Source organism: Polistes fuscatus, unplaced genomic scaffold (assembly GCF_010416935.1).
Source record: "Polistes fuscatus isolate 324 unplaced genomic scaffold, CU_Pfus_HIC Scaffold13, whole genome shotgun sequence".
NCBI classification, from domain to species: Eukaryota; Metazoa; Arthropoda; class Insecta; order Hymenoptera; family Vespidae; genus Polistes; species Polistes fuscatus.
Window position 1 is genome coordinate 4,658,524 of NW_025113031.1, and position 17,568 is coordinate 4,676,091.

General features: G+C 28.0%; 4 protein-coding genes and 1 long non-coding RNA gene across 12 annotated transcripts; 3 read left to right on the forward strand and 2 right to left on the reverse strand.

The window, feature by feature from the left end:
- The first annotated feature begins 573 nt into the window (after positions 1-573).
- On the forward strand, positions 574-4,213 carry LOC122513815 (WW domain-binding protein 2). Of its 2 annotated transcripts, XM_043630294.1 has the most exons (6): positions 576-727; positions 1,146-1,480; positions 1,603-1,755; positions 1,867-2,055; positions 3,493-3,578; positions 3,693-4,213. In XM_043630294.1, exons 1-6 carry the CDS (start codon positions 672-674, stop codon positions 3,738-3,740), a joined length of 867 nt encoding a protein of 288 aa, XP_043486229.1. In that variant the 5' UTR covers positions 576-671; the 3' UTR covers positions 3,741-4,213. The 2 variants fall into 2 exon arrangements, with proteins under 2 accessions (XP_043486228.1, XP_043486229.1); XM_043630293.1 differs by lacking the exons at positions 3,493-3,578; positions 3,693-4,213 and having other exon boundaries at positions 574-727; positions 1,867-2,905.
- A 610-nt stretch (positions 4,214-4,823) lies between these two features.
- Positions 4,824-6,877, reverse strand: LOC122514045. The gene is made up of 3 exons (XM_043630678.1): positions 6,637-6,877; positions 5,435-6,252; positions 4,824-5,336 (listed from the first exon to the last, which is right to left on the reverse strand). The coding sequence occupies exons 2-3, from the start codon at positions 6,188-6,190 to the stop codon at positions 5,121-5,123; spliced, it is 972 nt and encodes a 323-aa protein (XP_043486613.1). The 5' UTR covers positions 6,191-6,252; positions 6,637-6,877; the 3' UTR covers positions 4,824-5,120.
- An 844-nt stretch (positions 6,878-7,721) lies between these two features.
- Positions 7,722-10,295, reverse strand: LOC122514046 (ubiquitin domain-containing protein UBFD1-like). Of its 5 annotated transcripts, none has more exons than XR_006302926.1 (6): positions 10,192-10,295; positions 9,245-9,634; positions 8,966-9,156; positions 8,675-8,863; positions 8,388-8,596; positions 7,722-7,867 (listed from the first exon to the last, which is right to left on the reverse strand). XR_006302926.1 is itself a non-coding variant. In XM_043630679.1 (5 exons), the coding sequence occupies exons 1-5, from the start codon at positions 10,202-10,204 to the stop codon at positions 8,486-8,488; spliced, it is 894 nt and encodes a 297-aa protein (XP_043486614.1). In that variant the 5' UTR covers positions 10,205-10,295; the 3' UTR covers positions 8,017-8,485. The 5 variants fall into 5 exon arrangements, 3 of the variants coding, with proteins under 3 accessions (XP_043486614.1, XP_043486615.1, XP_043486616.1); XR_006302925.1 differs by lacking the exon at positions 7,722-7,867 and adding an exon at positions 8,017-8,103; XM_043630679.1 differs by lacking the exon at positions 7,722-7,867 and having other exon boundaries at positions 8,017-8,596.
- Positions 10,296-10,630: 335 nt separating this feature from the next.
- Positions 10,631-15,826, forward strand: LOC122514047 (polycomb protein suz12-B). Of its 3 annotated transcripts, XM_043630683.1 has the most exons (10): positions 10,631-10,981; positions 12,204-12,250; positions 12,552-12,564; positions 12,691-12,874; positions 12,950-13,041; positions 13,314-13,506; positions 13,582-13,947; positions 14,013-14,314; positions 14,418-14,695; positions 14,784-15,826. In XM_043630683.1, exons 1-10 carry the CDS (start codon positions 10,913-10,915, stop codon positions 15,406-15,408), a joined length of 2,169 nt encoding a protein of 722 aa, XP_043486618.1. In that variant the 5' UTR covers positions 10,631-10,912; the 3' UTR covers positions 15,409-15,826. The 3 variants fall into 3 exon arrangements, with proteins under 3 accessions (XP_043486618.1, XP_043486619.1, XP_043486617.1); XM_043630684.1 differs by lacking the exon at positions 12,552-12,564 and having other exon boundaries at positions 10,632-10,981; positions 12,708-12,874; XM_043630682.1 differs by lacking the exon at positions 12,552-12,564 and having other exon boundaries at positions 10,633-10,981.
- Positions 15,827-15,947: 121 nt separating this feature from the next.
- Positions 15,948-17,383, forward strand: LOC122514051. The gene is made up of 2 exons (XR_006302928.1): positions 15,948-17,035; positions 17,099-17,383. It is a non-coding gene; the product is annotated as an uncharacterized LOC122514051 (long non-coding RNA).
- Positions 17,384-17,568: the final 185 nt, after the last annotated feature.

The window sequence follows — 17,568 nt, forward strand, 5'->3', positions numbered from 1 at the left end:
AAATAATAATATTTTTAATAGGAATAAAACCAAATGATTATCTTTATTAATGTTTCATTTCTAATTGCAACTTATTGTGCAACGTTTTTGTATATTTTGATTAATAATTACATCACGTACACAGTTGGTATGATTTCTTTCTATATTACCGACTTATCTTTACGTAGTTTTAATTCCTGCCAACATTAGCGCTATGATCTGCTCTGTCGATAATGCAGCTCATAAAATGGAGAATAAATTAATGAAAAGAATAAAAATCAAATTATATAAATTCCTATATATTTAACAATATTTATATTATTTAAAAATTTTTTAAATAATATATCGATTAGTGCTGCAATAAAGTTGTGTGGGAAAGGAACCCAAATAAAATTAGTAATTAGTGATGGTAAAAAAGGAAACATTTCCATTGCGTATACATAAATATTTTAATGACGAATCTAATTAATTCAGCCAATGGTATGATTTAAATATCGAATTACTTGCATATTTGTTTTACATTCACACAAAATAAAATGTAAATAATATTTCAAATTAAGTAGTCCAAGTATTACATTAGAGATTGTATGCGCTTGCGCAGTTTTTTATCCTTATCACTTATGAATCAGCTGATGACAAGAAGACGTTGCGAATTAATAAAAATTACTTTTGTGTTATAATTTCAAGTAAATATGTCGTTAAATACAGCGCACGCCAATGGAGGCGTACTTATTCACGCCGGTGAACTGTAAGTATAATAAAATAATTAAATAAATAATATCATAAATGTGTGTGCTATATGCGTGTGTAGATGTAATGCACTCGTTCGATTGCATCGACTACTAACATTTCTGTAACATCGTAATAATTCATTTTAACCATAAATCAATTTTTCTACAAACTAATAGTCTAGTTCTCATTCCAATCAATGATAATTTAATTACATTAAAAATTTGTAATAAAATTTATAAGATGGTCCTACGTTAGATATTTTCTCTTACAGTTAATTATATGTCACGAAGTCAATATATGTCTCGTGTGACGTGTCTAGCACTCCTTTGATTTCTTTTCTATACTTAACTTTATGTTACTAAGTATAAACGATATTATTAAGTTATTTTTTTACATGAATACTTGTAACTTATTGTTATTTTATATTCTTTTAGTATTTTGTTATATTGCGACAATGTTTCCATGGAATTTCACGGTCAAGAACATTCCGCATTTGTTGGTACGAAACGTGGAAGATTATACTTGACAACCCATAGAATGATTTTCAATGCCAAAAATACAAATGATGAAATGAAATCATTTAGTTTCCCATTTATTACATTGAGCGAAGTTGAATTAGAGCAGCCTATGTTTAGCGCCAATTGTATCAGAGGAAAATGTCGAGCTCAGCCTAATGGAAATTGGATAGGAGAATGCAAATTTAAATTGTATTTCAAGAGCGGAGGTGCCATTGAATTTGGCCAAACCATGTTAAGAGCAGCAGAATTGGGTATGGTCAATGTCATAATGTTATGCAACTTTATAAATTCCTACATACTAATCTCTTGCCATAAAGATTGCTAAAGTTATTGCATGATAATTGCATGGATTTGTTTTCTGTGCTCTTAATAGCACAACGTAATGGCCCTGATCATGATGCTCCACCACCATATACACCACCAACAACAGGCTGGTATGCGGCACCACCAGTAGCTTATTTAGCTCCAGGAACTAGAAATTATGGATGGATGCCACCAGGCAATGTATTTCCTGATGCTCCACCAGGTGAACTTTCAATATAGACAATTTTCTTCATAGTATTATGTATCATTAAACTTTAAAAAAAAAATATAGTATACTTAACTGCATATTTATTTGGTATTTTTATATTTACAGCAAATAGTGTCTTTATGACCGAGATGCCACCTCCCTATCCTGGTATAAATTCTCCTTATCAGGGATACGCAAGTGGAACACCACAACATCCGCAAGGTGCATGGGGCGGTGTCAATCAGCAATCAAATTGGGTACCAACGCAACCAAATGGAGCACCAGGATTGGCCAATCCCAATTACCCTCTTGGAGGTGTGTATCCAAATTTTAATGAGTATCAACAATGTCCACCATACACGCAAAGCCCACCATACACACAAAACCCACCATACACACAAAGTCCACCATATTATACTCAAAGTCCACCATATACACAAGCTCCTCAATATCCACACAATCCACAGTATACACAAAATCCACTATATACACAATGCCCACCCTACACACCATATCCCGGTGGTAATAATTATTATTCAAAATAATTGTTTGTCTCATTTAATTAGATTTTGATCATGGATTATTAAAAATTCTAATTGATATATGCTTTTTGAAAAAGTTTGAATTTTAAAGTATATTTTATGCAGAAAATTATTAAAGTATTATATTGTTACATATTTTAAATATTATATATGTATAGATACATACGTTCTTATATTTACATCTTACATTAATTAACACTAGAACTACCAACCAATTTTCACCATACATCTGTTAATTTAACCCAACAAAAAAAGGAAATATTGTATTTATTATTTATTTTAGTTTATGCAATTTTGCAATAATGATTAATAATAACAACTTATTTTTAACAATTCTCTAATAATTGTGATTTTGAGTATGTAACAAAAAATAGCTTTAAAATCCACAATTTTGATGAATTTAGTAGTTCTAGTGTTAAAGTATATTTGTCTTTAAGAAATGTTAAAATATTTGCACAAATATATATATATAATATACATATATATATATTATATATATATATATATATTTATTAATCATTGTAATGTAGCAGTTAACAATATATTGTTTCTAAGAGGTTATGACTCTCTGAAACGAGTTATATAATTGATATAACGTGGTATTAAAGGTCAATAAAAAATTACATGCTGTTTTTATTTAACACCTGTCAATTACAGATCTAAATTAATTAAAATATTTTCAAAATATTATCATCCTGTAACACCTGTTGACTCACCTGTCAAAATTGAAAGTTTTTGCTAGCATTATGCAATAGCGTTGCATAAATAGTCTTTGAGTGGCACATTGCAAGATTGACTTTCACTGAGCTTAGTTATTATCTCACTCTGGTATCATAGATATTTTCTAAATAAATTAATAAATATAATAACTACACTTTTATATTGTTTTATATTCTAAATTCTCTAATGAAATATTACAGAGATCCAAAATAATTTAATTAAAAGTATAACATAATTATTGTAGTGAAATATTTGTAAAAAAAAAAAAAAGGAAGTGTGAAATAAGAAAATTTTTATATGAAAATAGTTTAGCAGTGTTTTAATTTATTTAATGATTAAATAATATTACTGAAAAAATAGAAAAATGTCAGATCAAAAGAAATTTGGCATGTTTCATATCTATTGTATGTATTAAATTTTTTATTTAACATATATTTTTTTTCAGTGTATCAAGTATAATAAAAATACATTATGCTACATCATGTTGTAGATACGAAAGCTGCAGAGGCTACTCAGAGCGCATACTATGATCCCAATAGACCTCAATGCGCTTATGTTCCACCACCTGCGTATTATGTAAGTAAATTTTATAGTTTAATGTATTTTTATTTTTTACAAATTAGCTAACATTAATATAATATATAATTGTATATATATATACATACTTTATTAATATTATATTAAATTCAGGAAAGCCCTCCAAGCTTTCAACAAGCAACAGGAAAAAAGGATCAGTGAGAAATTATATTGCCTGGATAAAAGAAATAATGACCGGAAATAACTCTTTAAATAAGCAGTATTACTGCTCTTTTTCTTGTAGCACTGTATATGTTACATTCGCATCTTATATATAAAAAACGGAGAAAGCAAGCTGTATGCATTCCACTAAAAATAATCTGCATATTACTTCTTTGCACGTATGGCTCTCTTTAGTATTACGAAGCATTTTTATTATAATTATTTATCTGGATTTGCAAATTTATATAATAAAAAAAGGAACAGAGGGCTCGTTGCAAAAACAAAAAGAATTTTTGGATGTAATAATAATACATATAGTATTTAACTATGTTGTATAAAATGTTCTACAAATATTTACTATTATCTGTTATAGGTAAAATATATATGTGAATTGCTACACAATATATAATTTTATTGTTGTATTTTATTAGACCCGATTTATATGCTAAATAAAGCTTGACATACTCAATTTATCAAAAGTTTATTTCTATCCATCTACAATATATTTTCTTATAGAATATTTTACATTTAATTTCATAAATATATAATATATAAAGTAATATTTATAACAAATATCAGGTTTGACGTTTTATTAATATACATATATTTGTATTTTATAATTAAAGAAAATGTTTAATACGAACATATATATAATAACAATCGAACGTCCTGAAGTTGTATAAATATCTAAAAATATATATTTTATTGTGGTATATTTCTATCATAAACAATTTTTTATATTAAAACAAGAATTATTTTTTTATTATATATATATATATATACGTGTCTGCGTATATGTAGATTATTTTATTTATATTTTTTATTTTTTTAATAATTTTATTTTACTTTTTTCCATAGACTAGCTTTAACAATGGCAAAAAATTATAAACATTTGGATAGATATATTTCGAAATAGAACATTATCAGTAAAAATAATAATTTTCATTTATCTATATAAATAAAAATAGTATTTAAACTAATAAAATATTATGACACTTTTTTTAGAAAATGTCATATGTATATATATATATATGTATATTTATATGTGTGTATAAAAATATAATACTTTTACTAAAATACTGATTATTAACAGTACTCGAGTTTAATTTTAGTAAAATATTAATCTCTTATCGTTGATTTTAATTGGCACATTCTAGTTTTATACGTAGAATATTCATTTGTATAAAGTTGCATTTATAACATACATACAACTATATAATATGATTCTAATAGACTTAAAACATTTTAAAAGATCTTTGAAACATTGTAAAATATCTGGCAAGTAATAATTAATTTACAAGGTACTTATTATTTTGTACTAAAAGATCATTAGAGCTAGAAAATAAGAGGAAGATTACACCGATATCAAATAATTTTTTTTTACCCATATTCAGACGAGATAGTTAAACTAAATTTTCCATTTTCTGTGTACGTACTGTGATACCATATTCTTGTATCCAAAAGAATAATATCTCCAGTGTCAACAGAGAAGTTAAATGGTTTACAAACATGATTGCATTCAGGAGTCGGTGCAACAATCCATTTTTTACTACCTATAAGTTGTCCTTGCCACATCAGTCGAGATATATAATCAAGCTAATAAATAAAAGAATATATAAGAATTTGTCAAATACTTTATATATATAAAACAGATTTTATATTTATTATTTTCATTGTCATTTTTTAACACATACATGCATATTAGCTCCCTGTTTATGGCCCATAAAGATATAATTTGTCTGTGGAACTTCTGCATCATCTGGGAGAAACTCCGGCACATTGTAAAATTGTTTCATGACATCTAAAACTTCTGGATGACAATTTTTCCAACCGACATACCAAGGCTCTTCACCTTCTTCATTCATCGCTCTTTCTTTGCTCATAGCAAAGACTTCACGCAAGTTATTGAAGTCGCTGTCAAAATGTAAAAATTGACTTTCCTCTTCTATAGATTCATATGCACCTTCGATATGCTCGTATAAATTTTGAAAAAACTCAAAACTAAAGATTTTCGATGCTGGCCAATGGCTGGTAGCATTTTTTACTATTATAGGTTTGGACGAATAAGCATACGGTTCAAATTCCTTTTTAGTCACATCCGACAATATTATTGGCATATTAATGTTACGACAATAATCACAATTTGATATCGGTCTTGTAAATTCCCATATCAAATAGTTGTTTGGCACGATACAACGAGTTTCATAAAAATTTTTTGTTATAACATCAATGTACAAATACGTGAAAAATAAACCATAAATAATGGATATTAATAAAACAACAAATGCTTTTCTGAAATAATACGCATTACCATTATTATTTATTTTGATATTATCCGTCATGCCGATGGTCATTTTTAGATCATTAATTGTTACTCCATATTTCAATAAATCTTCGGTTAATACAAGAAACGTTTCTTCTATAAGTTCTAAACGTTTGTTAATTTCCATAATTCTATCTATATATTTTTTGGAGTAGAAATCTTAATATGTCATAATATTATATTTTTAATCTGAAATTGGTAATTATTAAATTTTATTAATAAATATAATATTTTTGTCCTTGAAAATTTTCTATTAATTTTGATTTAAAAAAAAAATGCCTAATATAATAAAATTGTCTATTTAAGTAATTTAATGTGTATCAAAAATTTGATTAAACGTTTTAAATGTTCTTAAGTTAATCATATGATTTAAGTTATCTAATTGACCGACAGTTGAGTTGTAAACCTAACCCAAACTTATAAAAGAACATACAAATATGTTAGAATTCGTTGTTTCTATACATTATTTTTTTTTAAACGTTGAGTATTTAATGATATTAATATCAATTATGAAAAGAACAATTATTATAATGCAAAAAAACATATTGAAATATATTTAATTTAAAAACTCACTTTCATGTGTTTATCATGCAGCATCATGTCTAACCTTGAACTACTTATGACTGTCACTTATTCATAACAATGATAACATTGGAAACTTATAGAATACAAAATAGTAAACGGTTTTCTTTCTATTCTCCACGAACGTATAACATCTGCTTTTAACATTTCAAGCTACTAGACAGTGATGCAGCCTACAAGCATATCAATGCAATATCCTAATAAGTCATTTCCTGTAATCCATGTGGTTAACAGATGTAGACCACCAACTAACATAAGAGAGTTTTGCCTCAACAAAATACAGCATTTAGAGAGAAAGAACAAGAGAAAGAGAGAGAGAGAAAGAAAATATATATTTTATTTTTTAATTACATATTTTCGAATATTTAAAAGCATGATAAAATTAAAAATAACAAGCAAACATATCAACAACAGAAATTACAAAGATTTTATAGTTTTAAAACTTCTTATTTTATTTTATCAAATCACACAACATAATTTACAAGTTTTATTTTTAAATGATCCTCCGATACAGACTTTAATAAATGTGCAATGAATCGACTCTTTCGATAGATGTTAATAATAAATTTTGATTTTTTTTTATCGTGTCAGTACTTCCATTTAAATTACACGTATTACATGGTATAAAACCTAATTTACAAGAGTTATAATACTAAATAAGCTACATAATATCTTTTATTTGTGCTCGTCGAGATGCAATCCATATGGATTTCAAGACAGCAAGGATTTGATATATAATTTCATCTTCTTTTTTTTTCCTCTTTTTATCTTCTTCTTTACAATATTATTTTTATCCCTAGGCCAATGTGAAAATAGTTTGAGTATATTTTGTAATTTAAGGTAGAGTGGAATTCGTTGTTATTTTATGTTAGTGTACACTAATATTGAGTTTATTACTATCTTGCTTATTATCACAAAGCAGTAAGTTTTAATTTTTATCGCAGAGAAAGAGAGAAAGAGATAGAGATGCAATATTATATTAATTATTATCATACGATGCTCTGTGATATAATAAAATTTATAAATATAGTTAATGTATAAAACAAAAAAGAAAAACTTGTTTTTTAATTGTGAAATTGTTTCAAATGTCTAATAAATTGATTTTTGATAAGTAAACAATTGATTAAAAAATGTCCACAATTATGACAATCAGATGAAATATTTCTCGACGAACTTCAAATGTCAGTAAATGCAACATCATAACTTCTTTCTTCGCTTCTTCCTACAAATGGAATTTTATAAAATGTTCACTTTTATCTTAAATTTTAAAAGCCCGTATTTAAATAATCAGAAAGACTTGGAATTTTCCAATTGACTCATTCATTAAGCTATAACTTTTTCTGCTAAAGTGTCCAAATAAAAACAATACTCTTCTCGTTATTTTCGTATTTTAATTAGGACAATTTATAAATTTGATGTAACGCAATCGTAATAATTTCAGTACCACTCCCCCCCTTCCTAGAAAAAGAAACTGCACTTTAAACTGCGTAACATTGTAATAGATTATGAGCTTTGGAAGTTCCAATAATCACAGATTATGTCATGTGTCACATTAATTTAAAAGTACTTTCAAAAGTTTATTTTAAGAACCTGAAACATTGGCAGAATGAATAGAGACGCATATCATGTAACAGTTATTAACTGAAATCTTAATTATCTATATAAGGTATTTTTTACTAGAACAAATTATTTTTATTGGGACTCCTCAGTGACATTTCAACGCAAAATAAGTTATTACTTACTGTTAAAAGTGTGTGACTAGCACAATCGTATTTGTGTCAATGTTTACACTCGATTACACATTGTTTTCCGAGAAAACAAAATTTCCATTTGCACTTGATCAGAAATAACACCATTTTCCAAGAATAGCATCTTTGATGGCTGATACGTATTGTGCCGGAACCCAGTATATCCAATATCTTGATGCTTCTGTTGTGCCTAATTGTATACCCTATGTTATTCAAAAAATTAATAATTAAAGTTTATTATTAAAAAAAAGAAAAATAATATATCCTATACTTAAACATACCATAATATGATACTCTGGATGATCAGTTATTGGTTCGCTAATGACACCTTTTATTGAGTTCATAGGTAGTTTATCTGTTCTTTCTTTTGTACCGATCCAAAGCTGATCTTGTTCTAATTTAAATGTAAGTCTAACCTTTCCACCAGATTTATTCAACATACCTGAGATAGGAAATTCAGGTAGTGGTTCCTACAAGAAGAAACTAAAATGTTTTTATGTGGGTCTGTAAGTTTTACAGAATTTGTAATCCACATTAGTGGATTTTTTTTATAGTTTGGAATATTTGATTACCTTACTATCTAAAATACCAGGCATGACATCATCCGGCATACCTTTATCTAGAACTTTACGGTGTACTTTTTGTTGCGATAAAGGTTCCTTACTTGCAGCAGAACTAGCTTCATCAGCGAGATCTTGCTTTGACGGAATAGATACGGCTAATATGTCATCTAGTTTTGATCCTACTATCATGACTTTGGCACCTTCGCAAACATAAAATTCGATAATCTATTTAAAATTTCATGATATTATTATTTATTATAGGAAAGGTATCAATGTTACAATCTTCACCTTTTGTAACTCCCAAGTTTCTAAGAGTTTGTTCATCTTTGGCTAATCCTTTAAACATAACTTTCTGCATTACATGGGGCACTGAAATAATATTTTGAAGATGCGTTTTCAATTCAGCCACGGTCCCATCTAATGCAAAATTAACATTTATCTTCTGTTTGTTGTAGATTACTTTAAAGTCTATTTTTTCTTCTGATATAGTTTGTGATGTTGTAGCAGCAGCTGCATCTTCGGTATGTTCTTGTTGCTGTTGTACACTAGCATTTTCTTCATCTGTTCTGACTACATTTATTTTTTCTGATGCATTCTCATCTGACATAGAATTGGCTACTATTTCTGGACATAAAGTTGAATTACAACATTTGTCATTTTCGTCACCTTTGGTAGTACCTACGTAAGTATTACAAAAAAATACATAGTGAACAATTTGAATGACTTTAAACTTCTTTAATTATTAAAGATAAAAACTATAACGAGAGATTCGATAATTAAAATTTTAACTATATAAAATCGATGAATTTGTTGATACATGTGATAATGAAATCATACAAAAGTCCACCTGTTTTATACGCTCAGACAATAAGGTTGTCTGAGCGTATTGTGATTACCTTAACGTGAAGGTTATGTTGCATAAAATTGATTTAGACAAAAACCATATACTTGATGAAAATATTTTCTAATCATTAATTGTTTAGACGTTAAAAAATGTTATCAATACGTACAAAACATATTTATATAAAATGAAGAATCATTGTTATAGTAAGATTAACAAAGTTACATATATATGTTGTTATTTCGAATGTTCCCTTATAAATCAATTTTTAAGAAGGAATAAATAAATGTTTAATATACAAAATAATAAAAATAATCATCCGTAAGGACACACGATTATTCCTAATAGTTTTTTCAAAAGATAGGACAATAAATTGGCAGGATTCAATACCTACCGACGTACTCCATGATGGACTGTATTCTGTTGACCAATCAAAATGATTTCAGGTCTACCAAATACTTGTGTAACAGTTCGTCGGAATGACTTTCACTTTATTCTTAAATAGAGTTTACAAAATGATAAATAACGTTGAGTTCACTTAACATTATGCATTTAAAAAATTATATACGAATATACGGCTCACGATAATAACAAAAAGAAATTGATGTAAAAAAGTTATTAATTTAATACAGAATTTGATTAACCAACGAAAAATAAAGTTTTCTTACGTTTAGATAAGTACAAATACAATTCCATTAAAAACGCATTTATAAATTAATTTCTTTTAAATTTTGCAATAAATATCGTTTAATATTATTGAAATTTTTTTAAGAAGAATTAAAAAGATTAGTCGATATTATTGGATGATCTTCATTTACTTAATCGTTGTAATTGGTGGACGTATCGATCACGTGGTCGACCACGTGCAATAAGTGCTGCATAAGACCAGGTGTCGGTGTGTAGTACTAATTATTTTATGATTCGTGGATTTGGGAAGCGAATACAAAATAACGTTGGTAGGGCGCGCTTCCGTCAGTGGCAGTCGAGTGCCGCAGTTTTCGCGCGGGGCGGGTGTTGTCATCGGATTTTACACGGGAAAAGAGTGTGACTTTCTGTGGAATAATCTGTAAATATTAAGGTGAAAATGCCCCCAAAGAAGCGGGAGAAAGAATTGGATGGACAAAAGGGCCCGCGAATGGATCAAATACAGGCAGACCATGAGTTATTTCTTCAAGCCTTCGAAAGTGAGTAGAAAAAGTTGCTATCTCTTTTTCCCCCCTTTTACATATATTTCATTCTTATCAGTTGTTTCAACCTATCTAAGTACTAAAATTTTAATTAGCATTGTTCCAACGGTATCTTTATGGATCCTAACTGTTAATCTTTTTCATGCTAATACATAACCCTATTTTCAAAGGGTTCGTCCAGCGCCGTGGCGCGCGTCGGTTCAGTTACCTCCCTCCTTTATTCTTCTTGCCGCAGACACCTGTCAGCATTTGCCTCTTTGCTTTAATTTTTACAAACCGCGCTTTTATTAACCTTACTTATGAATATATTTAACTTTTACCAAACGGTTAAGAAAATATCGATTATATTTAATCGAATGAAACGATGTCTTCGTTCTGTTGTATTTTTACTTTAAATCCTCTTCGAAAAATAACTCAAGTTATTCTCACAAATTTACTTACAGAAACATTGTATTAAATTCTGATGAAAATGTAACTATAAACGCTACTTCGTACTTATAATATGTTTGTTCTATTTTATACTCAATTAAATTTTGTATTTAAGTAAAATCCTGGTTAATTGAAACAACATTAAATAGAAAAAATAATAAGTAATAGATAATATAATATTTTTAAAAAGAAAATATTTCGAAACTATATAAATCGGCTTTCTCGTCAACTAACATTTTTTTGAAATTTAACACATAACGTATCATGTAGGGAACGGTCAGAAATCAAAATTTAGTTTCTATCAGGAGGGCATTAAAGTTCTATATCTGTTAGAAATAATAAATTGTTTTTTAATAATAATTGTAAGTCATGAATTAAAAATTTAATGGGATCAGAGAGGTTTATCCTGCCAAAATCGTAACAAGAGTCGGTGCAGGCATCTCGTAACGACGAGCAAAACCAAATCATCATGTCCCATTCTGATCAACAGAAGGATCATCAGAAATCGCTTCTTATTCAGTATTTGAGCTCTAGAATAATATTATTTCCTTGCGAGAAAAGTTTTACTTAATACGCCATCTAGTTATTTCTCGTGAAACTGTCTAGATTTAATTCTACATTTATATTAAAAATTCCTATACAATAATTTTTAGTTTACCAATCAAATTTCTTTTTTTAATTTTATAACATTCATTTTATAATATATATATATATATATAATTAAAAATCTTTTATTTGTGCATTTAATATCCCTCAGATGTATTTGATAAATTTATTCATTCCTTTACAGAACCAACACAAATTTATCGCTTTCTACGTACAAGAAATCAAATATCAGTAAGTATATAAGCAAGTTATAAATTATTATATTTAATATTGTATATGTATAATGTGTGTTAATTTCTAATCCACTCAAAGTGTTAATGCTATATATTTTCTATGTATATTATTAAGCATATTACACAATGCTGTTAGTATCGTTTAATTTTTAAAAATTATAGGATTTTCTATGACCAGTGATTGAATGTGATTTATAGTAATTTATTGTGTTTGTTTATATGTTAATGCAACGAGGTTACTATCTCATATTTTAAAAATTATAATCTATTTTTTTATTATTATATAATTTTACATCCAGGATACTTATTACGGTAGGTATAATATTATATTTTTTTTTCTCATATATTTATTATTTGATTTTATTAAATAATTTTTATTCTTAATTTAATATCACATGAAATTTAACAAGTTCAACAGTTTGATTTTATTTATTTTAGCCAATATTTCTCTATAGAAATTTGACATATATGAGGCAACGTATGTCCAGGAGTCATAAATCCCGTAGGGGATTTAAAATTGATACAATATTGGAAAAATTAACGTCGAAAAATATGGAAGAACAAATTCTTGGTGTACGTGGATATATGACACTTACATTTTTAGGATTCTATGATAAAAAGAGTAAGTTTTTTCTTATATAGATTGATATATTCTTTGAATTTACTTACAAAGTATTATATTTTCATATCATTATAGTTGAAGCATCACAGGATCCAGTAAAGGTAGAAACTTTACTCTTAAAAATTTGTCACAAGAAAAGAAAAGATGTAAGCTCACCTATTATGCAAGTAAGTTTATTATCAATGAATATGTTTTATTGTATTAGGTCGTTGTATAATTTCCGTCGTATTTTTAATTGATTTAAACTACCAGAAATCTAAGAAAACATTTATTTAATTAATGATATATATCGACAATTATTAACAACAATTTGTCAATATCCAATAAAAAAATGTCCTACTACTATATTTATGCAAAAAATAAAACACTGTATGAGAAAGAAATACGACAGAAATTATGCAACGACCTAATACATACTAATTCAGAACTTTTTGTTTAGGTATCTGTTGGAACCAGTGAAGTTCCAATTAATCCTTTAGAAAATCAACCTCCACCTAAAGCACCAACAATCTCAATACCTAATGAATCATTTACCATAAATAATGGACATTTAGCGAAGACGTATATGCTTTTATTAAGGGTATATTGTACGTCTAATAATAGCTGCCTTATACATAGCTGTGATTTAGAAGGTATATGCACAATTATATCAGATTATATCTAGCATAAGTAATATATAAATACTTAAAATACGTTTCCTTTTGTAGAACCAGCACAGAAACGTCGAAAGTCTTCTGCAGGTTCAATTAAAAGTGGTGGTGAAGAAGTAAAATTGTATGGCTCTGAGCTCATAGTATATGATAAACATAACAGATGTCTTCTGACAGATGGTGATTATGAATTAGGTTTGCAGGAAGTACACGCTAATGTTAGATCCAGCCCAAAGAAATATAGTTCTTGGGAAAGTGTACCTGACATTAAAGATAGTGGTCCTTTTGAAGTGTTCAGTAGAGGTCCTACACTCAAATTTAGACTTAGTTGGACTATGGAGCCAAGTAATGGTTTAGTGGATAGACCTGCTCCTATTCATCCAGTGCCAAGCGGTGACAATAAAGAAAATCGATCAGGCAATAGTAAGTTCTTGCTACTATTTAAATAGTAATATGTATCTAACATTGTGCATATGTAATTACTTTAGCTGGCTTTGAGCGTTCTTCTACAAATCATAATAATAATAACACCAACAATAACAATAATGCAACACTGCCAACACCTAGTCCATTGACCCCCTCGAGAATGTCTGTATCCACTGAAAAAATGGATAATTCAATGGGTACTCAACAAATAGTTTATCAATTTTTATATAATAATAACAGTCGTCAACAAACAGAGGCTTGTGAGGATCTTCATTGCCCATGGTGTTCATTAGATTGTGGAAAACTCTACTCTCTTTTAAAGCATTTGAAATTATGCCATTCTAGATTTACATTTACCTACGTGGTAAGCTGTTTTTCTTTTTTTTTTTTTTTTGGGAGAAGAAGAAACTATCTAATATAATTTCGTTAGTTGGGCGTTAATTATTAAGCAAATGTATCGTTTTTAGCCAATACCACAAGGTGCCCGTATAGATGTAGCAATAAACGAATGTTATGATGGTTCATATGCTGGTAGTCCACATGAATTAATTACTCAACCATCTGCCCCCTCTGGAGCTGGGGCAGCGTCAGGGCAGCAACGTTCCAATGGCCCAACTAGACGTACGAGCGTAACTAATATTTTAGTCTGTCGGCCAAAGAGAACAAAACCGAGTTTATCTGAATTTCTGGAACTCGATGAAAATGAATTTGAAAGCCAAAGACCTTATATCACTGGACACAATAGGTAGGATCGATAATATTTTATTAGAGGGCCAAAATCTTTTTGTTTTTTCTTTCTATTCGCATCTGATCAATGTTGTTGACTTATGCAGATTATATCATCATACCGTTACTTGTTTGCCTATTTATCCAAAAGAAATGGATATTGACTCAGAAGGAGAAAATGATCCAAAGTGGTTGCAAACAAAGACAATGATGATGATCGATGATTTTACTGATGTTAATGAGGGAGAAAAAGAACTAATGAAAATGTGGAATCTACATGTTATGAAGTATGGATATGTAGGAGACTGTCAAATACCATTAGCCTGCCAAATGTTTTTAGAAACCAAAGGAAAGGAATTACTTATGAAAAATTTGTATCGAAATTTTGTACTGCATATGTGCAGCTTATTTGATTTTGGTTTAATAAGTCCCGTTATTCTTTATCAGACTATTCAAAAGCTCCAGGAAATTATGAAAGAAGGAGGTGAAAATGGTGATGTTCGCAAAGTTTTGCAAAAATCTCATGAGGCTCAAGTAGATAGATGGGTATCCACAGGTTTTCAGGCATCTACTGATGTTACTGCTACTAAAGCAAGTAGTACAAAAATCAGTTTTAATAATGACTGTTCAAGTTCTAACGCTAGGAGGAAAACATCACTACCCTTGGGATCACCAAATTCTCAAAATGTAAAATCGACTGTTTCTATGCATATGTTTCAGTCAACACATTAACGTTTATTTTGATTTTATATGCAGTTTTTTGATGAATTAAAAAATGAATAAGAAAAAGGAACGCTTAAGCTGTTCCTGTCTAAGTAATTTGCATTAGTTCAAAACGCATTATATTAATTAATAATTATATATTGGCAACAATTATTATTTTTTAAACATATGGTATCATACTGATTTTTGTATGGTCTAGTCAATGATACTATTTATGTTATATATATTTTATATCTTTGGATGTTACAACGTATTGGTACAAATGGTTTAAAATTTACGCTCATAATAATATAATGTAAAATTCTCTGCCTCATAAAAGTAGTAAGACACATTAATTTGTAATAGAAATTAAATTTTGTGATAAAAAACATTAACCCTAAAAGACAATCAATTTTTGGGGAAATTATTAAAAAAAAATAGAACTTTTTAAAATTTCTTGTTAACTTTTCTGCTTTCACATATAATCAATATGTCATCTTTTTTTTTGTACATGCTGTTTTTTTATACAGTATAGTAATTTTGTATTTTATAGAATGTTAACTTAAATTATCCTATAACTTATCATATTAATATTTTAACATCTATACCATCATGGATGAATTATACAAACATATTTTATTGATGAAAACGTCATAATGAATGATAGAATTGAATTAATTCAAGTTAATCTTTTGTGCTCTATTTGAATTACGCAAATCTTAAATTGTAAATTTAAATTTATAAAAGAAGGAATGCATAGGTTGAAAGTGCCTTTACCAAACTAGCAAGGTCTGTATATGAGAGTAACAATTGTTGACCATTTTGGGAATCTCTATGTGTATATTTTGTTTCCCATAATATATAAGTCATATTGTTCTCTCATAAAAGCTTGTAAATCAGAGCTAGTGCATCATGATAAAATGTTTACTTGAGTGTAATATATGACTTTTACTGCCCGTAGTTGTTCGAAGAAACGTCTACATTCCTTTACGTATAATAATATCGTTTCTTTTAATTTGTTTTTGTTAGTTATTCATATACTTGCTCTTAATGTTTGTTAAAAATTTTGGAATCTTCGTTTTCTTCGAACGACTTCAACTACTGTCCATTAATATTATTGTCTCTATGCTAGGATGTAAATAGAAAAAAATAAAAAAGAAAAATTACAATAAAATACATGGACATAAAAATAAGTAGTAATTATTACTTTTGTTTGGAATTTAAAGTATATTGAAATACTTTCAAAGTTTCTCTAACGATAGTTTGTATTAGACTACAATAAGATGTGTTATTAAGAGAAAGAATGAGAGAGAGAGAGAGAGAGAAAGAAAGAAAGAAAGAGAGAGAGAGAGAGAGAAGGAGGGAAAGAAGTTTTGAGTATCTTATTATGTCTCTCATCATATACATTTTATGAAACAAGCAAATTTTAAAAAACGAACTGTATGAAATTGGTTTTATCTAATTGTCTGAAGGAACCAGTTGTCATCACAAATTTTAACTTTTGATAATAATATTTATCCAAGGAAATGAATGTTATAATCCACGATATAAAATTTTTTATTTATCCTTAAATTTCTGTAATCCATATCCTTTAGTATGTTAACATCTATTTTGTCTGTTATATCTTATAGTGGCAATGGATGTGATAACTTTAAAGGTAATTTTAAACTGTTATATATGTTTGTTAAAAGAAATTAATTCATTGATATAAATTGTTTAGAGAAATCAACACCAAAAGATATAAATCTTATAAAATTAAGAAAATTTGCTAATGTGAAATTAAGTATTTTTGGTAACATTGGCAATATTGATGTTACTACAAAATAAGTTAAAAACTCTTCCCGTATTCGAATGGAAAAAGTTTATTTGGAAATGTAAAACGATCCTACTGCAGACTTGATAAATGTCAAAGAAACAGTCTTCATATATTCACCAAACTACATAGTTTAAAGAAAAATACCTGATTTATACACAATCACAATACAATTGGATATATTAAAAATGATGTAAGAAGTCATTATTTATCCACTAATAAAAAGAAGAAATAAATAGTAAAATGAATTCTAATTATACCCATACTTGGAATTATAATGGAGTACAGAGAATTGTACAGTTGTAAATACTTTTTTTCCTAAAAATTGAAATGATAGAAACTGTACTATTAGATAATATTATAGACTTATTTGCAAA

What these genes read in the sequence shown, in the direction of transcription:
- LOC122513815 (XM_043630293.1), top strand. Translation starts at nt 672, where the DNA reads ATGTCGTTAAATACAGCGCACGCCAATGGAGGCGTACTTATTCACGCC. An exon ending in CTTATTCACGCCGGTGAACT is followed by an intron (nt 728 to 1,145) that starts GTAAGTATAATA and finishes ATATTCTTTTAG; the next exon opens with TATTTTGTTATATTGCGACA. An exon ending in GTTAAGAGCAGCAGAATTGG is followed by an intron (nt 1,481 to 1,602) that starts GTATGGTCAATG and finishes TGCTCTTAATAG; the next exon opens with CACAACGTAATGGCCCTGAT.
- LOC122514045 (XM_043630678.1), bottom strand. Translation starts at nt 6,190, where the DNA reads ATGGAAATTAACAAACGTTTAGAACTTATAGAAGAAACGTTTCTTGTA. An exon ending in AACAGGGAGCTAATATGCAT is followed by an intron (nt 5,337 to 5,434) that starts GTATGTGTTAAA and finishes TTTATTTATTAG; the next exon opens with CTTGATTATATATCTCGACT.
- LOC122514046 (XM_043630679.1), bottom strand. An exon ending in CTGGTATTTTAGATAGTAAG is followed by an intron (nt 8,864 to 8,965) that starts GTAATCAAATAT and finishes TTCTTCTTGTAG; the next exon opens with GAACCACTACCTGAATTTCC. An exon ending in ATCCAGAGTATCATATTATG is followed by an intron (nt 8,597 to 8,674) that starts GTATGTTTAAGT and finishes TGAATAACATAG; the next exon opens with GGTATACAATTAGGCACAAC.
- LOC122514047 (XM_043630682.1), top strand. Translation starts at nt 10,882, where the DNA reads ATGCCCCCAAAGAAGCGGGAGAAAGAATTGGATGGACAAAAGGGCCCG. An exon ending in AGGATTCTATGATAAAAAGA is followed by an intron (nt 12,875 to 12,949) that starts GTAAGTTTTTTC and finishes ATATCATTATAG; the next exon opens with TTGAAGCATCACAGGATCCA. An exon ending in AGAAAATCGATCAGGCAATA is followed by an intron (nt 13,948 to 14,012) that starts GTAAGTTCTTGC and finishes TAATTACTTTAG; the next exon opens with CTGGCTTTGAGCGTTCTTCT.